The 27,162-nt window shown below is 41.7% G+C and overlaps 2 protein-coding genes across 7 annotated transcripts; one reads left to right on the forward strand and one right to left on the reverse strand.

Moving 5' to 3' along the window:
• Positions 1 to 324: 324 nt before the first annotated feature.
• LCMT2 (leucine carboxyl methyltransferase 2) lies at positions 325 to 2,605 on the reverse strand. The gene has a single exon (XM_059059368.2). It carries the CDS (start codon positions 2,443 to 2,445, stop codon positions 370 to 372), a length of 2,076 nt encoding a protein of 691 aa, XP_058915351.1. The 5' UTR covers positions 2,446 to 2,605; the 3' UTR covers positions 325 to 369.
• On the forward strand, positions 2,253 to 26,269 carry ADAL (adenosine deaminase like). Of its 6 annotated transcripts, none has more exons than XM_067029142.1 (12): positions 2,253 to 2,858; positions 7,346 to 7,459; positions 8,960 to 9,188; positions 9,427 to 9,557; positions 10,278 to 10,338; positions 13,853 to 13,937; positions 16,463 to 16,544; positions 18,755 to 18,881; positions 19,921 to 20,001; positions 22,054 to 22,192; positions 24,507 to 24,607; positions 25,154 to 26,269. In XM_067029142.1, the coding sequence occupies exons 3-12, from the start codon at positions 9,126 to 9,128 to the stop codon at positions 25,346 to 25,348; spliced, it is 1,065 nt and encodes a 354-aa protein (XP_066885243.1). In that variant the 5' UTR covers positions 2,253 to 2,858; positions 7,346 to 7,459; positions 8,960 to 9,125; the 3' UTR covers positions 25,349 to 26,269. The 6 variants fall into 6 exon arrangements, with proteins under 6 accessions (XP_066885243.1, XP_066885245.1, XP_066885247.1 ...); XM_067029144.1 differs by having other exon boundaries at positions 2,261 to 2,858; positions 24,507 to 24,627; XM_067029146.1 differs by lacking the exon at positions 9,427 to 9,557 and having other exon boundaries at positions 2,261 to 2,858.
• The last annotated feature ends 893 nt before the right edge of the window (positions 26,270 to 27,162 follow it).

The raw sequence follows: 27,162 nt of genomic DNA on the forward strand, positions 1-27,162 counted from the left end.
GGGATTGGGAAAATTTTCACTTGACTTAGGCTAAAGGTCATTGTAACTCAATAAATGGATAAACTCAGATTAGAAAATGGGAGGAAGACCAGTAAACTAGATACAGGGATCCAAAGGCCCCCAATTCCTACTCTAGGACTATATGACCACTCTCTTCAGATAGGCCTATTTATGTTTTATTTTTGTACCATCTTTTTGAATGTTGGTGTGTGTTTAAACAACTTCTTTTCTTTCTGCACTGAACAGCAGTGCTAACAAGGAAACAAAAACAGAAAAAGGAGTGGGAACAGGGGAGTGGTAATATCTATAGCCAGAGTCAAATACTATTTTGGAAAGCTTTATTGTCTTCTTTAGTGGGTCCTGAATATATCACAAGTCCAGTCCTAACTGCCTAGCACTTAAGGAAGAAAGGTCTAATGTCACTGTACAGGGGTTGAAGTAGGTACCAAAGGAAAAGCAGTTCCCACCACCTCCAAGGAGCAGGAGCTGTTGCTCTTCAGGAAGGAGGATGCTGGTATGATTGTGTAACATTAACGGCCATGGCACACACGTTGTGTCAATCCGATACTCGAAGCTCAGTCCTGTAGACAAATCAATAACAGTCACTCCAGGAACTGAGGAGGAATGAATCCAGACCCCTCCAACTAACAAAAGCTTCCCATCGACCACATGAGCTGTGTGGGAGTACCTTGGGGTAATGGGAGGCTGGATGGCTATTGATTCCCAGATGAATCCACAAGAGATTGGTTTCAGAAAGAGTACAGAGCTCAATGGCTCCTCAGAAGCACCCAGACCTCCAGCAATGAGGGCTCCCCCTTGACAGCTGCAGGCACTGTGGGAATGCCGACCTTCAGGTACTTCTCCCTCCACTGGGATCCTGACCCAAGCCATTGTCCCCACATGTAGGAAATGCCAGTCACTTAGTACGGGTTCTGCCACACTGCGGCCCCCATACACAAACAAATATCTCTGATTCTCATAGGACACTTCTGTTGTTGAATGGCGCCAACATGACAAAGTGGAATCTTCTTCTGGGCCGACCTTTGTGACTGTGACATTTAGGTCCTCAGGGTTATTATCCTCACTCTTGCAAAAAAGAAGCTGGAGAATCCCCAAGGCTGGAGTTACTGGGGACAGTCTCCCTCCCAGAACCAGAACCTGAGTATCTGAAAGTCTTGTCATGGTGTGATAAAGGCGTCCATCCCACTGAGCTCCAGTCCCCGAACTGCATATTTGGTTGCCTTTCCATTCAAAGTCACAGTATCTTGAGAGCAAGTGGAACTTTCTCACTCGGCAATGTCGCCCCTCCTGCTCTCCAAATCCTCCAGCACTGAGAATAAGACCTGGGCTCAAAAGGACCGAGGCGTGGCCATATCTCTTAAGGTCTGGGCCCTGGCTATCACCAGTGACTACACTGGCAGGGAAGGCTCCTGAAGGGGACGCAGGATCTATCCGAGGAAACGTCTCTGAGGGTGGAAACACCAGAGTTTGGGAGAGGGCGTCTCCCCGAGAAGCGGCCAGAATGAAATAGTGGGCGCACTTCAGATGCCACTCCTCAAACTCGTCGAAAGTTTCGAGATTTTCCACGCGCCGGCGTTCTTCTGCAGGAAGAAAGCTGTGATAGAACTCATTCATGTCCATGGCACGGCAGGCGGTCCACCCGGCTTGAAGGAAGCGCTGCTGCTGGGCTTCCGCGTCGGGAAAGCGGTCCAGGCCATGCAGGGGAGAATTCAGCTGCCGAAAATGTTGCTGCATGAACTCGCCAAAGGCGTCACGCGGCCTCATCTGCTCGTAGACGACGAAAAGGGCATTAGAAAAACGCTGGGCGGCCCAGGCGATGAGGGCCGCGGCATCATCCGGCTCGAGGTAGGTCAGCACAACCTCAGCCAGAAGCAGAGTGGGTGCGGCTGCATCAAGGCGCGCGGTGCCCAGCACGTGGTCCAATCGCTGCAGCTGCCGCAGGTCCAGGCCCAGGATGCAGTAGTCCGAGCTCTCAAAGCACAACGTGCACCCGGGGTCCCCGCTCTGGAAAGGCCCAGTTAACGCGCACAGTTCCGGCGTATCTCGAATCCTCTGCGCTTTGCGCTGTGCCACGTCCGGAAAATCTACCTCCCAGACTGCAGCCCGGGTCAGGCGACCCGCAGTTTTGAGGCGAAAATACAGCGAGTCCGAGCCAGCGCCGAGCGACAGGATCTGAGCGCGAGGCGCGCCGGGGACCGTGCACGTCCCCTTCAGGAAGGCGCGCACGCAGTGCCGCACGGCGCGTGCGCGGACGTAGTAGCCGCGGTGGATGAGCGGCGCGCGGCGCGCGGTCCCTGGAACTAGCAAGGCGGCGAAGGCGTCGTGCACGTACCCGCGCGCAGCCAGGGAGGTCTTGCTGACGGCGCTGCTGTCGTTGGTGCTCTGCACTGCCCCGGCCCGACGCTCGCGGCTCCGCGGGCCCATGGTTAAGGAAGTCAGGAGCGACAGTCCGTCCCGGTGGTGAGCTGCCCTTTCGTTTCCCAGTAGCCACCTCGCGGACTCTGTACGGAAAAATCACCCCCACCCCACCCCACCCCCCGGCACCCCGCTCCGTGACGCCTCTTCCTTTGACAGGTGTACGTCACTTCCCGGAAGAGCGCACCTCGCCAATCAGGATTGAGGAGGGTGCCGCTGGTGCTGACATTCGGCTGTGATTGACATTTCTTTGATTCTCTGGGACTGCGGTTTCGCGGCAAGACTGACGGCTGCGGCTTATTGTGGACACGTGGACTGTGTCAGGGAAGCGCGGGTTATCACTTTTCTACAAGCCTTCCTGTCTGAAGTGAAAATTTAAGCTGTCATAAGTTGACTCAACTGTTGACAAAAATCTTTAAGAGGTGAGTATGTGGGGACTGACAACCAGAGCTCCTTGGACGGCAGGGTCTGCATTGAGTGTCTGGTAGGGGCAAAGCAGGGTTAGAACCACTGACTTTGGTGGGCAAGGAGAAGGGGTCGCTCCTCGGATGCTAACTACGAGTACTTACTAAGAGATCCCATTTAAATCTGAAAACAAGCCAGTGAGGCCAGGTGCAAAATGAAGAAACCTTTACAGAAGTTGTGACTCACCCAATCAGTGTTTCCCCACAGATGTACACTATTGATTCCCTTGTATTCCTGGCTCTGTGCTAAGCTGACAATAAGTAAACCACTAAGCCTCTTGTTTCTCAGCTGTAAAATGACATTCCCCTCCACGTTCAAAGTTCTGTTTTCTAGGACAAAGTTGAATATGTCTGTGGAAGAGGGAATCATGGAAGAGTGGTGATTATTCCCTCTGATACGGTCTGAGTCTTGGAGATTTAAAATAATCAAGTTTCTAATTTGGGTATTTGGGAGTCGTCACCCGTAGGAAATCGCTTGCAGAGATATTCACGGGATTTGTAACTTATTAATTGGGAGTTGGTGACTGAGATGGAGAAGGAAATAAGGATGACTATAAGTATGGTTACCTTGAAGCAGCATAGCATAATGGTGAAGGGCATGAGTTTTGGAGTCCAGCCAATTTGGATTTGGATACTGGAACTGTGTCATTTAGATCTGGTGTTTAAGAGCTCTTAATGACTTTAGCGAGAGCAATTTCTGTGGAGTAGTAAGGGCAGAATCCATGTTATAATGAATGGGAGATAAGTAAATGGAGACAGCTCAAGTTTAACTCAGGAGGGAAGAGACAGGGCGGTAGTTAAAGAGGAATGGGGGAATAAAAGAAAGTTTGTTTTTATTTATTTTTTTTTAAGGTGGAAGCAAGTACTGTGCTTACCTGGTGGTTCCCTGAGGGAAATTAGCAACTGGAGAGAGGTTGATGAACAGAAAAGTGAGAAGATTCGTGGAGTAATGACTTGGAATAGATAGGAAGGAATGGGATCCTGGGCACAAAATAGTCTTGGGGACAGGCGAATGAATCCTCTTTCTCTGATTCATGAGGGAAGAAGGGGTATAGATAAAGATAAATTTAAGTGTGAGGGAAGCAGAGAGAAATAGAGGGAATTCATGTCTGAAGGCTTTCGTTGTCTCTATAAAGGTAGTGACTGAGTTGTAAAGTTCAGCCTGAGGCATTGGGTCTATGGAACGCTTGAGGAGTTTGGAATTGGAATGGGAGAAGGACTCCCCTGAGCTTGCTGGACTTTGAGATAGTCATTTCTAAAATGAGGGGATTAAGTGCTGCTTTGTGTGGTGTTTCAGAGTTTATCGAGGGTCAAAGAGAAAAAAAAAAGTTGTAGGACTTTGAAAAAAATATACTGTGCTGTAGAAATGAATTTATATATGACAAGTTAGTAAAATGTACGTGATATATTAGAAATACTACTTTTTTGGTAAAGAACAGATCAAGAAAAGTGATTCAAGAAGAAAGAATGGAGCAAAATTTGTGATTTGGGTGCCTTACAGTTGTTTTCCGGTTATTTGTTAAAAATCTATATTTTCTTATGTAAAATGAGACAGTAATACCTCATGGGTTGTTATGAGAATCAAGTAAAATTACCATCCAAGACATTTGGCAGAATACATGGCTCATACTAAGTGCTTAATAAATAGTAACAGGTGTTTTTATTATCCTGAGTTCCCTTTTGGGGGCAGGGGTGGAGGGTGGGGAGGAAAAAAGTTCTCTAGGACAGTGGTCCCCAACCTCTTTAGCACCAGGGACCGGTTTTGTGGAAGACGATTTTTCCATGGGGGTGGGGGGGGCGGGATGGTTTCGGATGATTCAAGCGCATTACATTTATTGTGCACTTTATTTCTATTATTATTACATTGTAATATATAATGAAATAATTATACTCACCATAATGCTGACAGGAGGCGGAGCTCAGGCTGTAATGCGAGTGATGGGGAGCAGCTGTAAATACAGATGAAGCTTTGCTTGCTCACCCACCGCTCACCTCCTGCTGTGCGGCCCGGTTCCTAACAGGCCAGGGACCAATACCGGTCTGTGGCCTGGCGGTTGGGGACCCCTGCTCCAGGAGAACAGGAGACCTGGTTCTGGCCCTGCTCTAACCTGATGAAATATTAGTACAAATGTAGAAAGATCTTATCTCAATGTGTTGCGGTTTGGCACATCACTCCCACCCCACCTGCTTCTGATCCATGCCAAAGCCAGCCCAGGCAGACTGAATCTGGCAGGGCATGGAATTGTTGATAGCAATAGCTTAGGTAATGATCAGTGAAACAACTTTTAAAAATGTGTAAAAACTGTGATGACTTTAAAATTTCCATAGGTTAACATTGTAGCTATTGGGTCAGTAAATTTACTCATAACTAGTTAAGGGGCAATCTGGAGGGTGGTTTGAAATGTGCTACAAAGCCAGGTCAGAATCCTAGAGAAGGTTTGAAAATTTATACGAAAAGTTAGCCATCTGTAACATTTGTTAACAGCCTGCTATGTAAAATGTACTAAATGCTTTCTCAGGCTGTCATTCTGTTGTCTAAACGTAAAAGTTCTTCCCTTTCATAAATCATATTAATAAAGCTGTTTTGCAAGGTTTCTAAAAGTTATTTAATTATTTTATGAACAATTCTGTAAAATAATTTGTTAATTATTTTTATTGATTTATTAAAAGTAATAAGTGAATTATCTAAATTTATTACTTAAATTTTAATTTATTAAAATTATTTCAGAAAGTAATCAGGTATTACATGCAAGTTGTAAAACCTTCAAATAGCACAAGACTTTATAAGGTAAGTAAAAATAAAATTCTGTCCCTTGACCTTTGCCGCTTCCAACCCACTTTCTAGTGCGAACAGTTTTCTATGTATCCTTTCATACCTATTTTAGGAATAAAGATATATATAAATAAGAGAGTGTGTGTGTATACACACATGCTTTGTTTATAAATGTCATCTTTGTAAACAATGCTTTTTGCAACTTACTTTTTGGAAATAACACTATATTATAGAAGTCTTTCCATATAGTCATAGATATTCAGTTGGATGGATATACAATTAATTTAACTGGTACCCTACTGATGGACATGTAGGTTGTTTCCAATTTTTTGCTATTATAAATAATGCTACAAGAAGTGTATTTGTATGTATCCTATAAGATACAGGATAAATTCCTAAAAGTATAATTATTGGGTCAAAAAGTATGTGGGTTTGTGTGTGTGTGTGTGTGTGTTGCCAAAGTACCTTCCAAAAATATCATACCATGTTCTGCTCCCACCAGAACTTTTACTCTCACCTTCACCCATATTGGGTATTCTTCTGAGCTTCAGATTTTCTTCTGAATAATTCTACAAGTTAAGTCTTCCACATGAACTTTAAAAATGAATTTCTAAGGAATAATTTTGGGAGTATTTTGATTAACATTTACTTTATAGGTCAATTTATGACAATTGACTTTACTATGTCAAGGTGTTTTTCTGTGTTAATGACATCTCTTATGTACTTCAGTAGAGATATTAAACATATTGATTAAATAGTCTATCTTTTTTCATTTGTTACTATTAAGCACTTACTATGGCATTCTATTGAAATTCTATTGAAATTTATCTCATACTGGGTTAGCCTTTCTGTGGATTTCTATGGCTCTGTCTAGATCTCTATAAACTATTTTCTTAATTGCCCATTTTAATATCTTGGTAACTTATTTAACCCTCTTAGTATCAATTTAGTGATTTTTAATGTGGTAAAAATATATATTTTGCAAGCTTATGGGGAAGATTATAGATAATATTATTAAAAGAGCTTGCCACTTAACTGGTAGGCTCTGAATGGAAACTGCTGTTGTTATCAGCGTCATCATCATTAATATCTGAGGACCATACTTTGAAAATCACTAAATTTCACTTGGAATTTTGTCTTAATTTATAAGCCACCTTCAGAGGTAAAGGGAAATTAGGATTTATTTATCACCTAACAAAATGCTGGGCACTGTGCTAGGTGTGAAACTGCACTCCTTCTCAGGTGGGACTCAAACCCACGGGCTGGGGCTCGAACCCACCTGCACCTCAGATTGGGACTTGAACCCATGATCCCTGACTTAGGAGGGACTCGAACCCGCTGTCTTTAAAAAAAAATTTTTTTTTTAATTTTTGGCTGCGTTGGGTCTTCGTTGCTGTGCGTGGGCTCTGTCTAGTTGCAGTGAGCTGGGGCTACTCTTTGTTGTGGTGCGCAGGCTTCTCATTGCGGTGGCTTCTCTTGTTGCAGAGCACGGGCTCTAGGCTTCAGTAGTTGTGGCGCACGGGCTCTGTAGTTCCCGCTGTCTTTTAATTGAAACCGCTCTCCTGGTGTCAGGACTTGCTGAAACTCAGGTACTTTTGTCTCGGCGCAGAAAGAATTCATTGAGAGGGAAAGTGGCAGGCAAAGAGTGAGTTTTTTTATTTTTTATTTTTAGGCTGTGCCTGCACGGCTTGCGGGATCTTAATTCCCCCACCAGGGATCAAACCTGAGCCCCGTGCAGTGGAAGCGCCGAGTCCTAACCACTGGACTGCCAGGGAGTTCCCAAAGAGTGAGTTTATTAGCATGGGATGCTTGTAAGAAATGCAAGTGGGCAGGGGAGAAGGCTCTGCCCCAGGACTGAGAGGGCTTCATTTTTATAAACAAAAGAAAATTGGGGAGGGGAAGAAGACCACCTTCTTCCTCATTCTTGGGCAGACGTCAAGGCTTACATCATTATTTCCTCCTTTGGCCCTGAAGGGTTTAACCAGGACTGTCATGCTGCTATTTAAATCATATGTATATTAGCAAAAAGGTGGTAACATATACTGAAATATGGTAATTCATCTCAGGTTTCAGTATAATGTCCCCTTTCACCTAGTTTGTTTCCCTGTATTTCTGTCTTGTCTACACACAGAAGTGCTACTCTTCAAGGACTATTAACTCCCTGACTTAATGTAACAAGATTCAGACCTGGTATCTATTGTCTTATGTTTTAACTATCAGGGTTTGTGGCTTGAGTGCATCTGATGCTTGGATGCACCTGTTCTTCCTTCAAGGTAGAGTAGATTGTTGCTAGGTTACTGGATTCTTTTTTTGAGTGCTCGTTAGCTTACAACAGTCTCCCAAACTCCCTTGAAATTCCCTTTCTGTCTTTAATCCTTTAGTGGGATTTTTAAAGTAACTGTTTAATTATCCTACTCTATCCCTATCAGAAGCTAGGGAGGTAGTATAAGCCATAGTCCCTGTTTTTAGGAAGTTTATATAGTCTGGTGAGGAAGAAAGACAAGTAAATCAGTGATTGAGATACAGTGTGATAAAGTGCTGAGTTAAAGGTAGTCACTGGGGGCTTCCCCTGGTGGCGCAGTGGTTGAGAATCCGCCTGCCGATGCAGGGGATGCGGGTTCGTGCCCCGGTCCGGGAAGATCCCACATGCCGCGGAGCGGCTGGGCCCGTGAGCCATGGCCGCTGAGCCTGCGCGTCCGGAGCCTGTGCTCAACGGGAGAGGCCACAGCAGTGAGAGGCCCGCGTACCACAAAAAAAAAAAAAAAAAAAAAAAAGGTAGTCACTGGATTATGTGGGAACATAGAAGAGGGGAATTTAAAGTACTTTATTAATCCTCACAGCTACTCTGCATTTTTATCGAATTTTTATCCCATTTTTACAAATAAACTGAAGCCATGGGGTTAAAAGTGACAAAGGCCACACAGCTACTTAAGAGCAGAACTGGTAAAAGGATTAACCTAGGTCCATCCGACTCCAATGCCTCTTCCTTTATATATTTTAAATAGTTCAAAAATGTAAACTTTTGGACCCAAAATAGGTCTTATAAATTTCTAGTTTTAGAAGTAGTTTTATAGAAAGTGCTAATAGGTAAAGGAATATACCCTACTAAATTTCAGATTTTAATCCACCTCTTAGCAGCTTGAGGGCTTTTCTTATTTCTTGTTCAGGGTGTTGGCTCACTTAAGTTAGCTTTGGAGTAGCTTTTGTCTTTAGAGGAATAAATTAACAAAACCTGTTTCTTTGCTTTTGCATCAATGTCTGAAAATGTTCACATTCATTTAAATAGGTGAAGCTGAGCCCAGAACTATGTATACTGTTTATCTTATCAAAATGGGTGGAAGTGAAGCAATCTGAAGGAAATTCAAGACCACAGAACTTACTGACTGAACCACATTGCATTGTTCATGCCAAGAATAAGTGTTTGGAGAAAGACCTTGCTATTCTGCTAAATCATGATGGAGGCGGAAGAACAACAGCCATGGAAGACAACCTTTTACTCAAAGTTACCTAAAGTGGTGAGAATGCAACCACGGAATCTGGCGTGTTGCTAATTATAATGACTTCTGTGTTGTTTCTTTTCACAAAAGACAAGTACATTTTATAGGTAGAATTTGCAAACTTTGTGCATTTTAAAAGTTATATAGCTACATCTAGTAGGCAGTTTGCCTACAGACTACAAACATCAATCACCTGGTATGATGCTATGAATCTAGTGGACTTGAGAAGTTTTTACTGATTGTATTCTTATTTTAGGAACTTCATGCCCACTTGAATGGATCCATTAGTTCCAATACCATAAAGAAATTAATAGCCAAGAAGCCAGGTCTTAAAATCCACTATCAGATGACTATGATTGACAAGGGAAAGAAAAGAACTTTAGAAGAGTGAGTTTGGGGAGATTGTGGACATACTTCTTTTTTTCTCTGTTTTGCGATTGTAAATAGTATGTAAGCATTCATATTTTTATAGTTAAAGGAGTAGGGTAGCCATCTGGTATGGAGAGTATAACGACATATAGCATTTTTTCCAACTATCAGACCGTTGACAGTATTTTTAGTGATTTGTATTGTTAGTGAAGTTACAGTATATTGTAATATTCCTTATTTATTTATTTATTTATTTTTTTGGTGCGGTACGCGGGCCTCTCACTGTTGTGGCCTCTCCCGTTGCGGAGCACAGGCTCCGGATGCACAGGCTCAGCGGCCATGGCTCACGGGCCTAGCCGCTCCACGGCATGTGGGATCTTCCCGGACCGGGGCACGAACCCATGTCGCCTGCATTGGCAGGCGGACTCTCAACCACTGCGCCACCAGGGAAGCCCCTGTAATGTTCTTTAGACTTGAAAATATAGACTTGTTGGTTTTTTCCCCAGTTTCCTGCTACCACTTGGGGTAGGGGTTGGGGGGTGGAGAAGGGAAACTATTACTTCCCACCTAAAAGTAACATATGATTTTCAGTCATTTGATTATCCTTCCAGATGAATGTAATTTTTGAAAAACCTATTCTCTAGTTCTTTATAAATATATGATTACTATTAGCCTAAAATCAGTTAATTTAGTGAAGTTTTTGATGACTAAAGTACGTTAAAACTTTTCATGTTGCAGATGTTTCCAGATGTTTCAAATTATTCATCAGCTTACTACTGGCCCTGAAGATATTCTAATGGTGAGAAATGAAGTAATTTTTAGACTGGTTTAAAAATTAGTAAGTAATTGCTGCCCTTCTGTTGTTGCACGTGACCTTTTGCTGTCATCAAGAATCTGATGAAAAATGTTTTCTGCTTTTTTTATGGTAACTCTTTTAAAAAATAATGTAAGACATTTGCCTAAGAGCTAATATCAAAATATATGTTCATTATAAAAGATATGAGGAAAGAACCAAGATCAGAGTCTTCTCTTAGGTAGTGGACAACGTGGAGGAGAAAATCTTGTCCTGTTTTACATATATATATATATATATATATATATATAAAGTATCTGACCACAGACTTTACATGTATTGCTTGGGATACTTTGAACTGCCCCTGGGTGGACATTATAGAGAATGAAGGAAGTTCAAGAGGTGCTTACAGATTGAATGATTAATCCCTAGGGAAATTGTGCCTTACCTCTGGGGATGAAGGGCTAGAGGACTCCACTGTGTTGCCTTAGCTGAAGCTCTGTGATACTAGAGCCTGATATGGCAGACTGGCTTCTGTATATTGATCTGACCAGGTTGGCATTTTTTAATATTCTCTTTGTAACTGGAGAGAAGCAGAATCCTATCAGTGTTCTTAACGCTTAGAAAAAAATGCAAAGTAAGAAGTGTAACCTGTGTTTCTGGAGAGGTGAATTTTGACTGGTCAAGAAAGAATTTTCCTCCTTGGCTAAGACTGATCCTCATGATAGTTATTAAGTAAATTAATCACCTTTTGGAGGAGGGTTAACTCTAAAAGTTTAGTTCAACAAAAGTTGACTGAGTGCCCACAATGTTCCAAGCACCCTTCTAAAGACTGGGAGATATAAGGATAGATCAGCATGGTCCCTGCCCCTCAGGAATCTGTAGTCAGACTGGAGAGACAGACCCATAAGAGGATAAATCCAACATCATGAGGTAAGCTCTGTGTTACAGACATGCACAGGGATTTATAGGAACTCAAGGGAGCATTGTCTAATCAGCCACTCAACAGGTACCACTGAACCCTGCTAGGAATGTCCACCACAGGAGGCTCTGTCTCACTTTCTGTTGTTGAGTGTAACAGAGCAAACCTGATAAAATTTTAGATTCTGAGAGCTTCATGGGTATCATATGCCACACTCATTGTTTCACTCCTTCCAAAGTTTGTAAAAAGCTTTATTAAAATGAGGCGAGGAATTAACATTCTGTAGCATTTGACTTAGTGCTACTTAGACGAACACCTGTAGGTGGTCGAGAGGATGACAGTGAGATGCCCCAGAGAGTGAAATTAATAACATTTACATATAATAAATGAATCATGTATGGGAGTAAGCCAAGAGATTGTTTACAGATGTGGGAATGAGTGGGGATCACTTAACAGTCAAGTCATGGCAACTGGGTGTAATCTCAAAGAGACAGGATTGAAATGTGACTGAAATAATATTAACTATTGCATGTGCCGGACACTATACTCAAGATGACTTTCTGAGGTGGGCATTTTTTTTTAACATCTTTATTGGAGTATAATTGCTTTACAATGGTGTGTTAGTTTCTGCTTTATAACAAAGTGAATCAGCTATACATATACATATATCCTCATATCTCCTCCCTCTTGCGTCTCCCTCCCAACCTCCCTATCGAGGTGGGCATTTTTATTGTTCGCTTTTTGCAGATGAAAAAAACTGAGGCCTAAAGAGGTTAAGTGTAATTTGTTCAAGGTCACTCACTGCGAGTAAGTGGCAGAATTGACTATTTTGTCCAATTCCAGAGCCCATGTTCTTTCTCATTCAAGATGTGCAGTCTTACCATCCTTGGAGTAAGCGGAAACTTAACTAATTGTGATGGATTCTATATGAAGAAAGTACTTGAGTAGATGTTCTCAGTCCAGCGCATAGGAGAGGAAAGCCCAAAGAGCCAAGAGTTGCCCTCGGTACCTGTTGCTGCATGGAGCAGAAAGGGCTGAATCTGGCCAACACAGATATGGACCCTAGGGAAGTGTTCTTGGACGTGAGCTAGAGATGATTCCACAGGCCTTAATGTGGCCTAGAGAAATCTTCCTCCCATCGCTCTCAATCAGTATTTGCCAACAGCCTTCTGTTGTTCTATTTGGTTTCACACGTACCTCACCATCAAGAAAAGGGGTGCCCTGGATAGTAGATACGATCGCTTCACACCCTCACTTCCACCCTCGCTGGCAATTCATACATTACAAATAGGCTTCTGCATTAGTCTCCTGTGAGCTGGGGTAGGGTGTCTCTGGGTCTGCTTAGTTCTGGAGAATGATAAGATGTGAGTTCCTCAACCTGCAAAGATGAGGCCTGTGCTATGGTGGTGGCAGTAGCAGCATCATGGGGTTCCTGAGACAGCACTGCTATGGGGTCCAGTGCCTGTGATGATGCTGCAGAGGCTGCAGGGTTATGCTCAGTGGTGGAGGAAGCAGTGGTGTCTTGCTTGGTCCAGGGGTGTCACGTGATTTTGAATGCTTTTGTGTAGTCCTGAGCTATGTAATCTCTGAGGCTGATTCTCCAGACCTCCCGGTGAATCCGAGCCACCCGTTATGTTCGTGTTATAATAAATTCCTTTTTTGGCTTTAGTGTAAAGAAAAAAGATGAGGCCCAGATCTTGGATTGCAATTAATCCACCACGGTGGGGCCACCCAGTTAGGCACCGTCTGCATAACCAGCCAGCCTTGTTCCTTGGCCAGGACGCCACACCTGCATGCCCATGTGCACATGGTCAAAGCAGGTTAAGAGTAGGATACCAGCTGTAAGGACTAACTAGGGCTGGTTGTCACAGCATTTCTAACTTCGTCCTTTTTTCTTCTAGATTTGGTATATTTTAGGGTTGATGGCAATGAAGGGAATCATGCCTTCAGCCTTTAGATATCATTTATCTTGGTGATTTAGTAATTTTTGGATTGTTGAGTTTTGTGCTAGATTGGATACAGTTTTACTCAAATTTATCACCCATTTTCTTTGCCTAAGAAGAATCTTCCTAAGTACTTCTGGGGGAAATTTAACCCTGCCGGAAGAAATTCTTGAAAAATACAACTTATTCCTAAATAACTTGAATAAGAATCTTAAGCAATGACTTTAAATGGTACATCAGTACTACCTAATCATTTTAGTTGCTTATTTCCATATGTAATGAAATTTCAAATAGTATACACTCATAGGTGGTTTTACTGGTTTTAGTTTTGCCTCTGTTTTATCAGTCTTCTGTTCATTCGGAAATAGAGAAATGGTTAAAAGGGGAGAAGAGAAACAAAAGGTGTGGGTGGCGTGCAGATTTGGATTTCATGTGAGTATGGGGGGTGGGTAAGGGGAGCTATTGGAAATGTGGTAGTTTTGTCACAGCCTCCACCAGGGGTGTGACAAAGCAGGTCATCCTCACCATGTGGGAGACTCCCAACACTCCTTGCAAATCTAATTTAATGCATGAAATAAAGCTGTAGTACGTGGCATTTTCATTGGGACGCTTACACTAACATAATCAATATTGCATACATTGCCTTTATTATCAGGTCACGAAAGATGTCATTAAAGAATTTGCAGACGATGGTGTCAAGTACCTGGAACTAAGGAGCACGCCCAGAGAAAATGCTACAGGTAGAATCTAACTACTTCTCAGCAGATGTCTATCGTTTTTCTCACGTGCTTTGATGATGCATGTGTTTGCAAGTTGAGACTATGAAGTATTTATTTTTACACTATTGTAAAAGTAGGGTCAGTGGTCCAAATCTTCTGATGTACATTAATGATGTATGTTATTAATGAGTGAGTTATTCTTAACTTAAAAAATCAGGTCAGGTATTATCTGTTGAAGGGAAATAAAAAGACCTGCAAACATTTTGTTTGTTCTTATTTTTCTCACTCTGAGAAGAGAACACTTTTTCCTTATAGTTGCATTGTCTTAAATAAATGCTAGTTCGAGTTCCCTGCATCAAGGCACTTGTGAGACAATGAGTGGCTGCAGAATCACATTTCATGACAATCACTGAAATGAAGGTTATTGAGTCACGTCTCAGGGACTGATGGTATCTTAGGCCAGTAGCAAGCTGTGATGTGGCAAAACCTCTCTGGATGGAGATGAGTGGATCTGGACGTGATCTGGAGAAATTTCCTGGGACCCTCTTTCCATAAGAGCAGCATCAGGAGATGTTCTATGGTGCCCTTGGGTCCTCCTTAGCACTTTGTCTGTGACCTAAAGAGGCCCTACCAGATCATCTTGCACTCTGATATGTGTAGCCCAGCATTCATTCAGGGGGTAAAAATTTTGAAACTACATATAGTAAAGTAAGTGCTGAAATGAGACAAGCAGAAGATTCTTTTTGTTTAAAATTTATATTGGAGTATAGTTGATTTATAATGTGTTAGTTTCTGCTGTACAGCAAAGTGAATCAGTTATACATACACATATATCCACTCTTTTTTAGATTCTTTTCCCATAAAGGTTATTACAGAATACTGAGTAGAGTTCCCTGTGCTATACAGTAGGTCCTTATTAGTTATCTGTTTTAAGTATAGTGGTGTGTATGTGTCAATCCCAATCTCCCGATTTATTCCTCCCCCTGAGCAGAAGGTTCTTATCTCACATTTTTAAACTGTAGGATCAGTTCGAGGTTACACTGGTGAGGATAGTGAAAGGGAAGGAAAGAAGAAACCTGCCAATTATTAGGGCTAGTTGACTCTTCAAATGGAGATTCAAAGGGGAGTGTCACCTTAAGTATGCAGCTGTAGGGGAATAGTTAAATAAAGGTTAATGGAATATTTCGCTACCATTAAAAATATTTGCAAAGACACTTTAATGACATGAAGACATGCTCAGAATACAGTGTTAAATGAAGGAACAGGATACATATATACCTAGTAGCATCTCATCTGTTCAAAACTATATATCTATATCTATATATATATGTTTACACATATACACACACTTAGAAAAACAGCCAGTGGTTATCTGTGAGTAGTGGGATTACAGGTTATTTTTATTTTTCTTCTTTATAAGTGTCTGTGTTTTTTCTAGAGATTTTCCACTAAACGTAAACATTTTATAACTGGGGTATGAGAGTATTTTAGAGGAGGTTGTTCTGGAGAGTGCTTTTTCAGAGCCCCACAGAAGAGGAGGACTTGAGCACCTGAACTTGAAAGAACGTCTCTAGTGCCCTGGATGAGAAACACTGAGTCTGAGCAGGGTTGAGAGAAAAGGAAACCAAGAGAGGATTTTTTCCTGGACAAGCAGGAAAACATTCTGCTAGTAGAGAAAAAAATTTCTGGCATTTTTTTTTTAAGGACAGGCCTTAGAAAAGGGCTTTTTTTTTTTTTTCTGGCCACACTATGCACATGGGGATCTTAGTTCCCCAACCAGGGATCAAACGCATGCCCCCTGCAGTAGAAGCACAGAGTCCTAACCACTAGATCACCAGGGAATTCCCAGAAAAGAGCTTTTGTTATTCTTGTTTTGTTAGAACGAGCATTTAAACTTTTTATAGCAATTTGTGAGAGTAGTAGTTTGTTTGTTTTTTTTTAATTTTTAATTGATTATTTATTTATTTATTTTTGGCTGTGTTGGGTCTTCGTTGCTGTGCGCAGGCTTTCTCTAGTTGCAGTGAGCAGGGGCTACTCTGTTGCGGTGCGTGGGCTTCTCATTGCAGTGGCTTATCTTGTTGTGGAGCACGGGCTCTAGGTGCGTGGGCATCAGTAGTTGTGGCTCGCAGGGTCTAGGGCACAGGCTCAGTAGTTGTGGCACGCCGGCTTAGTTGCTCCACGGCATGTGGGATCTTCCCGGACCAGGGCTCGAACCCGTGTCCCCTGCATTGTCAGGTGGATTCTTAACCACTGTGCCACCAGGGAAGTCCCGAGAGTAACTTAATGTCTGTTGAATTTGAGAATAATTTTTAAACAAGCTTGAATTTTATGTCTTTTTAAAAAATTTTTATTTTTCTAGTATTTCATTTTTTTTTCAATTTTATTAAAGTATAAATGGTATTTACTAAAATATCCATAACTCATCTTTAACCATACCCGTATCACAGACAAAGTGAAAATGTATTTGTTCATATAGGGATGCTAAATGTTGAAGGATGAAGTAGTTGATGATCTCTTTAAAAATGTTTTATTTGTGTCCTTTCCAGGAATGACTAAAAAGACTTATGTGGAATCTGTACTTGAGGGTATAAAACAGTCCAAACAAGAAAACATAGACATTGATGTTAGGTAAGAAGCATTGTACCTTAGTGGTCACCATTTAAAATACTAGAATGTGAAAAATTTAATTTGTGAAGTATGGCTTCCCATGGCTCTTCAGCAAAAATCCAGGCTTCTTACTATGGCCTGCAAGGTCCCACGTGGCTGCCTTTCTTACTTCAGCAGCCTCATCTGGACCACTGGTCACTTATCACGCACTGGCCCGCCCTCTGTTCCTCAAGTAGGCCAAGACTGTCCCACATCAGCACCTTTGTACTTCCTGTTACTTTTGCCTAGAACACACCTCCACTGTATCCTCGCATGGCTGGCTTCTCATTATTCGGGTCTCAATGTGGCTGTCACTTCCTCAGAGGGGCCTTCCTTGACCACCTTATCTAAAGTGCCTCCCCACATCTTCTAGTCACCCCGTTTATTTCCTTTATGGCACTCTTCTTAACAAGATCAGAAGTCCTCTTGTTTTATTTGTATATACATACTCACCCGCTATAGTGTAAATTCAGTGAGGCCAGGGCCCTTGTCTTTTGATTCACCACTACCCCACCAGTACTTAGAACAAAGCTGGCACATAATTAGGGCTCAGTAAGTCCTTGAAGGAAGAAAGGAAGAAAGCTAACTGTATAGTTTCTGGCTATAAAATCTCTCAAAATTAAGTTTAACTGGACTAATACCCAATTTTAAAAAAACAGGCAAAAGACAAGAGAATTCAGAAAAGAAGACATACAAATGGCCAATAAATGTATAGAAAACTATTTAACTTGACTAATCAAATAATTTTAAAAAGAAATATTACAATGCCATTTCAACAGGTACCCCCCTCCCCAAAAAGAGTATTAACCAGTGTTTGTGAACTTATACACTGCTGGTGAGCATATGTAATTAATAAAACCTCTCTAAAGAGGTATTAAGATCTATAAAAATAATTTCCCTCTGTGATCCAGTAACTGTTCTAGAAATGTATCCTAAGGAAATAGATTGATTAATGTTAAGATTCTTCACAGTAGTGTTATTTATAACAAAAAGTAGAAAACATCCTAAAATGTCCAACAATCAGAGGACAATTACATTATGTTATATTCATATGATTTATATTGTTTTCTAACATTATTTAATGTCAGGGGAAATTGTTAAGTGGAAAAAAAAAAAGACTGCATTTTATATATAGTTGATCCAAATTTTGAAAATAAATATATGCTGGAAGGATTTCTTTATTTTGTGAATAAATAGATAAACTAATAAATGCTGGAGGAAAATTACGCAATATTAACAGGGGTTCTCTGGGTATTCGATTCCTTGTAGGAATCCAGCTAATGTATGAAGAATGAATTTGTATCAGCTATTGGATACATGTTGGAATTAGAATATTACCAATCTTGTAACCCTTAATGAAATAAGGGATCTAAGCCTCCTGATGGAAGAACCATCACCACCTATGAAATCCTCTTGCCTCAGTATTGAATCTGATTTGATTAAGCCTGTAGACTAGATCCAGTTTCCAATTCATATGAAATACAAGAGACAGGAGAACATGTTATCAACATGGGGATTCAATCAGCAAAATCAGATGTGGGAAACTTTATAGGAAAAATGATGTGGTTTCTTCAACAAATAAATTCAAGAAAAGAGGCCGGGGGGAGGTGTGAGGTAGAGGGTGGAGGCATGGGGGAAGTGGCTATAGATTAAAAGAGACTTGAGACACATTGACCAACACAATGTGTGGATCTTAGTTGGATTCCGAATCAAACTGTAAAAAACAAATACATGGGCTTCCCTGGTGGCGCAGTGGTTGAGAGTCCGCCTGCCGATGCAGGGGTCACGGGTTCGTGCCCTGGTCCGGGAGGATCCCACATGCCGCGGAGCGACTGAGCCCGTGAGCCATGGCCGCTGGGCCTGTGCGTCCGGAGCCTTGCTCCGCAACGGGAGAGGCCACAGCAGTGAGAGGCCCGCATACCACAAAAAAAAAAAAAAAAAAAAAAAAAAAAAAAACAAATACATGAACAAAAAACAGGAGATAGAACTTTGAACACTAACTAGATATTGCTGTTTAGGAATTTATGTCTCGTTCCTTATGGCAAAGTAAGATGTCAAGTTAGTCAGGCTGTACTTTTCCAGTAAGATGTATTCCATGTAGCCTGCCATACCTCTCTGGCCATACTCAAGAGTTGTCTTTTTCATCTACACAATCAATACTCATTTTCAACTGTGTTTTTCTTGTATCAAAGGTATTTGATATCAGTCGACAGAAGAGGTGGCCCTTCAGTAGCCAAGGAGACTGTTAAACTTGCTGAAGAGTTCTTCCTTTCTACTGAGGATACAGTTCTTGGCCTTGACCTCAGTGGAGACCCTACTGTAAGTTACTTTTCCAAACTAAATTTTATTTCTAAAAGGTAGAATCAGTTTGTGGGATGAGGATTAGCTTGGAGCACCCTGCTTTCTCCAGAGGTCCAGCAGACTCTCTGTGTGGATGAAGCCCTGTCCTGCCCTGGATAACCAGAACGTCTATAGCAACTGCTCTCAGACAGGGTTCTGTGAAAGAATTAAGCCCCCTAAAAAAAGAGAAAAAGATTTGCATGACAATATGATTATTTTATTTTGGTTCACAGCTAGTACCATTCTACTAGAGAAGTTAATTTATTAACATGTAATCCATGTCTAATGCTTAATTATGGCTAGGGCTTAATTGTCTCACAGAAGCCCCAGTTGAGAAAGGCTGGTCTAGAGCTTCTTGGTCAGATTCAAGCAAGGTGCCTCATCTGTGGCACTACTGACATTTGGGGCCAAATTCTTTGTTGTAGGAGGGTGTCCTGTACATTATAAGATGTTTAGCAGCATCCCTGGCCTCTACCCGATAGATACCAGCACCCTCTTAGTTGTGACAACCAAAAATGTTTGTAGACATTACCAAATGTCCCCTGGAGGGCAGAATCACCCCAGTTGAAAACCATTGAATTAGAGAGTCCTGTGAACCTGGTTCTTACGGCTTTGTCAAAACCTGGGCTGTTCTGGCCTTGTTTCATCTGTCCATTTGATAGAAGCTTTCTTTTCTAATCATGCTGGTTCCTGAATCAGGTGAGTTCTCCTTCTTAGCTTTAGATATCTAGATACCCTTCCAAAAGTAAAATTTGGTGACTGTTATATCAAGCTTAGCTGATTGTCATCAGGTTCACTGATACTTAAGATTCTTGAGGGCAAGGACTGTGTCTGTGCCAGCTTTGAATTCTCTAACATTTCTAGCACACTGTAGATACTTTATAAACAAAATGTGCAAATAAGTCCATCTGCCATTTTTTTTCTGCCATTATTTTATTTCTTTTTTTATTGAGACAGAGTACCCAGTTCTTCAGTTTGCCTATACTCATACATCCTCATTTTAACTTTTGTCTTCAAGGTAGGACAAGCAAAAGACTTCTTGGAACCTCTTTTAGAAGCTAAAAAATCAGGTCTGAAGTTGGCATTGCATCTTTCAGAGGTAAATAATATTGTAAAATTAGGCTGGAAAGGGTAGATTACAATGGAAAATAATAATCATTTGTACATGGCTAAAGATAGACCTGGCTTGGGAAAACATTTTTAGAAAGAGAAAGTAAAAATATTTTTGTGTAAATTATAATGATGAAGGCATAACTTGCTTTAGTCCCTCACATTACTGTTTCTATGTTTTTGTGGTTCCTGGGGTTGGCTGTTGACGTGCACTACAGTTGTGTCCTTAAAACAGCTTAATTGACAGCTTGCTAGAGAAAATGCATGAATTTATATCAGCAGCCTTGTTATCAGCAAGGTGACACCGAGAAAAGCATGAGTTTGTCTCACCTGTCCTTGCAGGGAAGGGACCTGGATATGTCACCTACACTGGCAAGAAAGGAAATAGCTCATCATCATTTTATAAGGCTCAGCAGAAGATCAGGTGCCCCTGTGGCCCCAGCTCCTTGGCAGCATGAGCACAGTGCAGATAATGCACAGAGAGTAGCTGGAGAACAGTCACTTTCTTAATCAGCACATCCCTGTGAGGCAAGCAAGGGACTCCTGGACTTTTCCCCATTTTACAGATGGATTTACTTTCTACCTCAGTACTTCTACCTATTTCTTTTTTTAACATACAAAAAGCTGTACATAATTATACAACTTGATGAATTTGGATTTCTTTTTTTTTTTTTTTTTTGCAGTACGTGGTCCTCTCACCACTGTGGCCTCTTTCATTGCGGAGCACAGGCTCTGGACATGCAGGCTCAGCGGCCATGGCTCACGGGCCCAGCCGCTCCGTGGCATGTGGGATCTTCCCGGACCAGGGCTCGAACCCATGTCCCCTGCATTGGCAGGCAGATTCTTAACCACTGCACCACCAGGGAAGCCCCTGGATTTGTTTGTTGAATGCAGGAAATAATACTTAATCTACTTACCTCGTATGATTATTTTGAGAATTAAGGTCATGATTTAAAGACTAAGGAAAAAATTGGAGCTTCGTGTCAGTACTGGCTGTTTTTCATGTCTACAAGCAGAGAGTCAGTAATGTAGTGGCAGAACTTAAAATCTGGGATCCATGTTTCCACACTGTGATCAAAAGATCTTTCACGTGTAGGACACCCTCTAGTTGACCAAACTGATGCCAGATTGAAGTCATTGGTCAGGATAACAGAACAGCTAGCATGAGGCCAGTTACCTCTGGCCTTTGTGCACAGCATCAGAACCTGCTCTTTACCTTAATTTCTGTGGCTTTTCTTGTTTGGTCCATTGGATATAAAACATTTCATTTCAACATGTTATGGTCATTTGTCTTTTAGGCTATCTAGGAGATGAAGAGCACAGCCAGACATTTTCATGGTGGTTGTGGTTTGCCCTTAGTTAGTCTTGTCAAGATAGAACATGAGCACACTGTATGTGGATGGAGTCTGGGCCCCGGAGTCAGATGGAGCCAGGTTTCACCCTTATCTCCACCATTCACTAGCTCTGTGAGCCTGGACAGCTTTTCTTTAAAATGCTTTATATTTTTAACTACAAAGGTTATATATATCTGAAGAAAATCCACGTGTAGAGAAATAGTGTAAAGTAGAAGTAAAGAAATAAAAAAATGAAAGGTCCCCTTCAGTTCTGCTCCTGAGTTGATCCTATTAACAGTTTTGTTATTTATATATATTTTTTCTATCCCTTTTTGTAATATGTGTGAAGACATATACACAACACAGAACACACATATGCATATAGAGTTGTGAGATTTTGTTTTTGAAAATGACTTTTTCTGAGTTTTGATTTCTTCATCTTAATACTTTGTATGATTCTTGTGAGGTTTAAAGGAGAATGTGTGTGAAAAGGCTATTGACTCCATAGTTACTATCATCAAAATGAATCTAGAAGAATACTGGGAAATAAATGGGAAAATACAAGGCAAAGAATAAAGCTGGAAGGTCTAAGTGGTTCAGCTTTCCAGAATGTCTGCATTACCTTCCCAGAGGACTGGGTATAGAAAAAAGTACTTTTAAGAACCACTGAAAGAGGTTATTGATGCCCTCTTTCCCCTTTTTTTGAGATTCCAAACCAAAAAAAAGAAACACAAGTGCTCCTGGACCTGCTTCCTGACCGAATCGGACATGGCACATTTCTCAACTCCTTGGAGGGAGGATCCCTGGATCTGGTGGACTTTGTGAGGCAACACCAGATACCGCTCGGTAAGGCTTAAGGCTTTAGGTCCTCCATACAACTCACTGTCCCTTCCTCCCCAGCCCCCAGGTTGCAACCCATATGTAGAGAAGCACTGTTCTAAATATATAAATATCATTTAGAAGTTAAATGATGCTTTCTCAGCCTTATTTAAGTAACAGGAAGTTTTAGCTCCCATTAGAGTATAAGCTCCATGAGAGCAGAGCCCTTATCTGTCTTGTTCACTGGCACATTCCCCAGTTCCTGGAACCAGGTATTATATGGAGGGAATAAGGGTCGTCTAGTATTTTGGAATGACTAACCAATTTATGTATGTTATGAAAATGTATAACATTTATTTAAAAATTAAGACTTATGCAAGATTCCAAGTATGTGTGTGTGTATATATATATATATATATATATTTTTTTTTTTTTTTTTTTTTTTTTTTTGCGGTATGCGAGCCTGTCACTGTCGTGGCCTCTCCTGTTGTGGAGCACAGGCTCCGGACGCGCAGGCTCAGTGGCCATGGCTCACGGGCCCAGCCGCTCCGCGGCATGTGGGATCTTCCCGAGCCCCGGGGCACGAACCCATGTTCCCTGCATCCGCAGGCAGACTCTCAACCACTGCGCCACCAGGGAAGCCCTCCAAGTATATTTTTATATGTCTGTTAACCATCACACACTTGCTTGTCTGCATGTGTCTACCTGGAGCTTTTTAAAAAAATATTAATTTATTTTTTAAATTTTTCATTGCTAGTATAGAGAAATACAGTTGATTTTTTTATGTTTATCATGTGTTATGTGACATTGCTAAACTTACTTATTCACCATTACTTTGTAGAATAAGAGTGATGAGAGCTGACATCTCTCCTTGTTCCCTATCTTAGGGAAAAGCATTCAGTCTGTCGCTATTAAGTATAATGTTAGCTGTAGGGTTTTTATTTTTATTTTTTTGGCTGCGCTGGGTCTTCTTTGCAACTCGTGGGCTTCTCTAGTTGTGGTGCATGGGTTTAGTTGCCCTGTGGCATGTGGGATCTTAGTTCCCCAACCAGGGATTCAACCACGTCCCCTGCATTGGAAGGCAGATTCTTAACCACTGGACCACCAGGGAAGCCCTCCTGGAGCTATTTTTATTTAACAACAAATACTTATAAAGTGCCTACTCTGTTCCAGTCACTGTTCAAATTGCTGGGAATACAGCACTAAACAAAACAGACAATGTTTCTTTCTCAAGGAACTCATATTCTAGCATAGGTAAGAGAGACAGTAAGCAAATACACAAGAAAATATGTGTTAAGTTCTTTGAAGAAAATTAAACAGGCCGATAGAATAGTGATGAGATAACCACTTTTGATTGGATAGTTGGGGAAGGCCTTTCTGTTGAGGGAAAGAAGCAGTTGGCTGAAAACCTCTTTACTGAATGATGAATTCACTGAACTTACAAATTTAACAATTTGCAGTAACACCTGTGTGGGTGTGTTTTTTTAACTAACAGAGTTTATCAGCAATTCATAATGGGTGAGATTTCTTTTCTTTTTACTAAGGAAATTATTTAACCACTACAAAAGTAGAGGATCTTGGAAACCACTTGTATAGTGATCTTACTTGGTGTGGTGGCCCAGCTCTGCTCTCAGCAGGGGCAGGTTGGGTTTGCCATTGCTGGGACTGAGTGGCCCTGTGTTGCAGCTGCCTTACTCAAGGGAGCAGATGCCATCAATCAAGTCAGTGAAGTATTTTACTCTGGCTGGGGAGCCGGGCACAGCTTTTCAAGGCAGGAGTTTTATAATCATAGAAGTCTTTCTTAAGATGGACTTGCAGCAGGCAGTGAATGGATGGTTGTCTGAGTAAAGGAGTTTAGAGGTTTTCTTTGAAGCCATAGAAGAAGTCCATTTCTGCTCTTGGCTTTTTATAATACTGTAACCCTCGACAGTGCCACCATTTTCTTACCTTTACTTTAGCTCCCACTGTAAGACCAGGAAGAAGTGCAGCAACCCTTCGAAGATTCCTTCTCCCCTATCATGATACTTCCTGCCTTCTTCATGGTGACTGGCTTATCACACCCCTCTTTCCTCTCCTTCTTTGGTAAAAGAAAGGGAGAAGCACAGGGCTGTGAAGGGCATGTTAATTCCCTGCCATGAGCTGCAGCACATAGTTCCCACACAACTACACTCATTGGACTACAAATTTTCACATGTAAGAAAAGGTCAGTTTTGTATAATAATGAACTACTGAAAATTAGCATAGGTTGGAAAGATTTCTCATGTATCTACTTGGTGAACAGTGAATGAGTCTACTAATCTGCTTTTAATAAGAGGCTTCTTCCTTTCCCCTCTTCATCTAGAACTCTGTTTGACCTCGAACGTCAAAAGTCAGACAGTTCCATCTTACAACCAGCATCATTTTGGATTCTGGTACAGCATTGTCCATCCTGCCGTGATCTGTGTAAGGTGTTTTGTTGTGAGGTATTTTGCTCCTCTTTAGTCCCTGAGTTGCCATAGGTCAACTAGCCAGCTAGTTACCTAGCTGGCTGCCTTGCACACCTTGGGGGTGATGCCCAAGTGGAGGAATGAGAGGAGATTGGGGCTTGAGACGCTGCAAAGGTCCAGCGTGACTCTGGTTTGGCTCTATCGGGAAAGGTCCTGGACAGTACCTGGGGGAACAACGATACTGATGCCCAGCACCCAGCCCTTGCGATTCAGCTTTAATTGATCTGGGGTGAGTCCTGGGCACAGATACATTTTAAAAGCTCCCTCGGTGATTTAACCATGCAGCCGTGGTTGAGAGCCACTGCCCTGGTGTTTTATTTTTTGTTCTTAAAAAGGATAAACAAGCCTGTTCAGTCATAGATGTGCATGGATACATTTATAGGCCCCTGTTTAAATTCTTAAAAGAAGCATGGTAAATAGGAAAATACTCTAAATGAAAGCTGTTGTTTTTTAAAAAATCATTTCCTTGTTCATTTTGAAACTTTCTTGCTTATGTTGGCAGACCGATGATAAGGGTGTTTTTGCAACACACCTTTCTCAAGAGTACCAGCTGGCAGCTGAAACATTTCATTTGACCCAGTCTCAGGTGTGGGATCTGTCTTATGAATCCATCAGCTACATCTTTGCTTCTGAGAGCACCAAGTCTGATCTGAGGAAGAAGTGGAATCATCTGAAGCCAAAAGTGTTCCATTTTTAAGCTGTAATGAGGTGAACTACTTTCGAGTATGTATTACAACCTAGATCTCCCTGCTGTGTCCCACTTAGTAAGCTGTCCACTGCTTCCTCCGTGGAAGCATAGCAGCCAAGTGCCGTGGGCTCCAACACTAGCACCTTACTCATGGCAGATGCCCAGTAAGTCTCTCTTAAACTGACTGGGAGGCTCTGAGGTCATCCATGGCTTTACCTCCATGCTGCTTACAGGAAGGGACTTGAAAGTTGCTGCTCACTGAACTCCCCATTCCAGCAGTGATTTTGACTTAACAGTCCTTCATTAGTGATCATGAGACTTCAAGAAAATCAAAGTAGGTTCTCATCAGGAAAAGTTTTGGAATTACTAGTCTAAATAAGGTGCAGAGAGAAGGAAAAACAGATTGTCGCCAAAACCTTTAAGCCATCTAGCTTGTGATGACAGCTCTGTATTTTGTTGTGCTTACTTTAATCGGACTCCCTTCACTTAAGTATTCCCCAGAACTGTGGACTCCAGGCTACACTGCATACCATGGATTTTTGTGAATCCCAGCAGCCAGGGTTAATCTCCTTTGGGTGGGTGACCCTAATTGACAGATAAAGCTAGCTTCTGATATCTGCCTTTGCCCTTCTCATGATTAATCCTCCTGGAGTCAAGATACATTTTAGATTTTGAATCGAATAATGGAGAGAGAATTGATCCATTCTTATGTTCATATCTCATCTTCCCTCCCCTACCTGTTTACCATACAAATAATTCTCTACAGAGTTGACAAGACAGCCTCTTTCTTTTACTCAGATTACAGTAAAAGAGAAATGGCAATTCTCTCTCTCTCCCTCTGTATATATATATGAATGTATGTATATATGTGTGTGTGTGTGTGTGTGTATGTGTATTAAGTTCTGTGGCATTGGCCATAGAGAATAAGCAATAAAGGGAAGAATGACAGCATGGGGAAAATAAAAAGAAATAATAGCACTAAGGAAACAATTGATGAGAACAGATATGACTGTCCAGCTCCTGCTAATATATTCTTGCTTCCTCTGCTGCACATGCCATCCAGTCTGCCCCTACAAAGGCTGAACGAGTATTAAAAGAGAGGGGTGCATAGATCCTCTTACTCCCCCAACAGTGGGCTTGGTTTCTCTTTCTTAGAATGTTTGAAGACTATGTATTATTTCTTGCTTCTTCCATCCTCAGGAGTGGCAGATTGGGTGGCAGATAATGGTTTGTGAGCTAGTTTGAGATAAAATTAGGTTTTCCCTGGTAAGAGTTTTGCCTTTGCCCTATTCCTTTTTTTTTTTTTTTAACATCTTTATTGGAGTATAATTGCTTTACAGTGGTGTGTTAGTTTCTGCTTTATAACAAAGTGAATCAGCTATACATATACATATATCCCCGTATCCCCTCCCTCTTGCGTCTCCCTCCCACCCTCCCTATCCCACCCCTTTAGGTGGTCACAAAGCACCGAGCTGATCTCCCTGTGCTATGCAGCTGCTTCCCACTAGCTCTCTGTTTTACATTTGGTAGTGTATATATGTCCATGCCACTCTCTCACTTCATCTCAGCTTGCCCTTCCACCTCCCCGTGTCCTCAGGTCCATTCTCTACGTCTGCATCTTTATTCCTGTCCTGCCCCTAGGTTCTTCAGAACCATTTTTTTTTTTTAAGATTCCATATATCTGTGTTAGCATATGGTATTTGTTTTTCTCTTTCTGACTTACTTCACCCTGTATGACAGTCTCTAGGTCCATCCACCTCACTACAAATAACTCAATTTCGTTTCTTTTCATGGCTGAGTAATATTCCATTGTATATATGTGC

This window comes from Kogia breviceps, chromosome 3, assembly GCF_026419965.1.
Source record: "Kogia breviceps isolate mKogBre1 chromosome 3, mKogBre1 haplotype 1, whole genome shotgun sequence".
NCBI lineage: Eukaryota > Metazoa > Chordata > Mammalia > Artiodactyla > Physeteridae > Kogia > Kogia breviceps.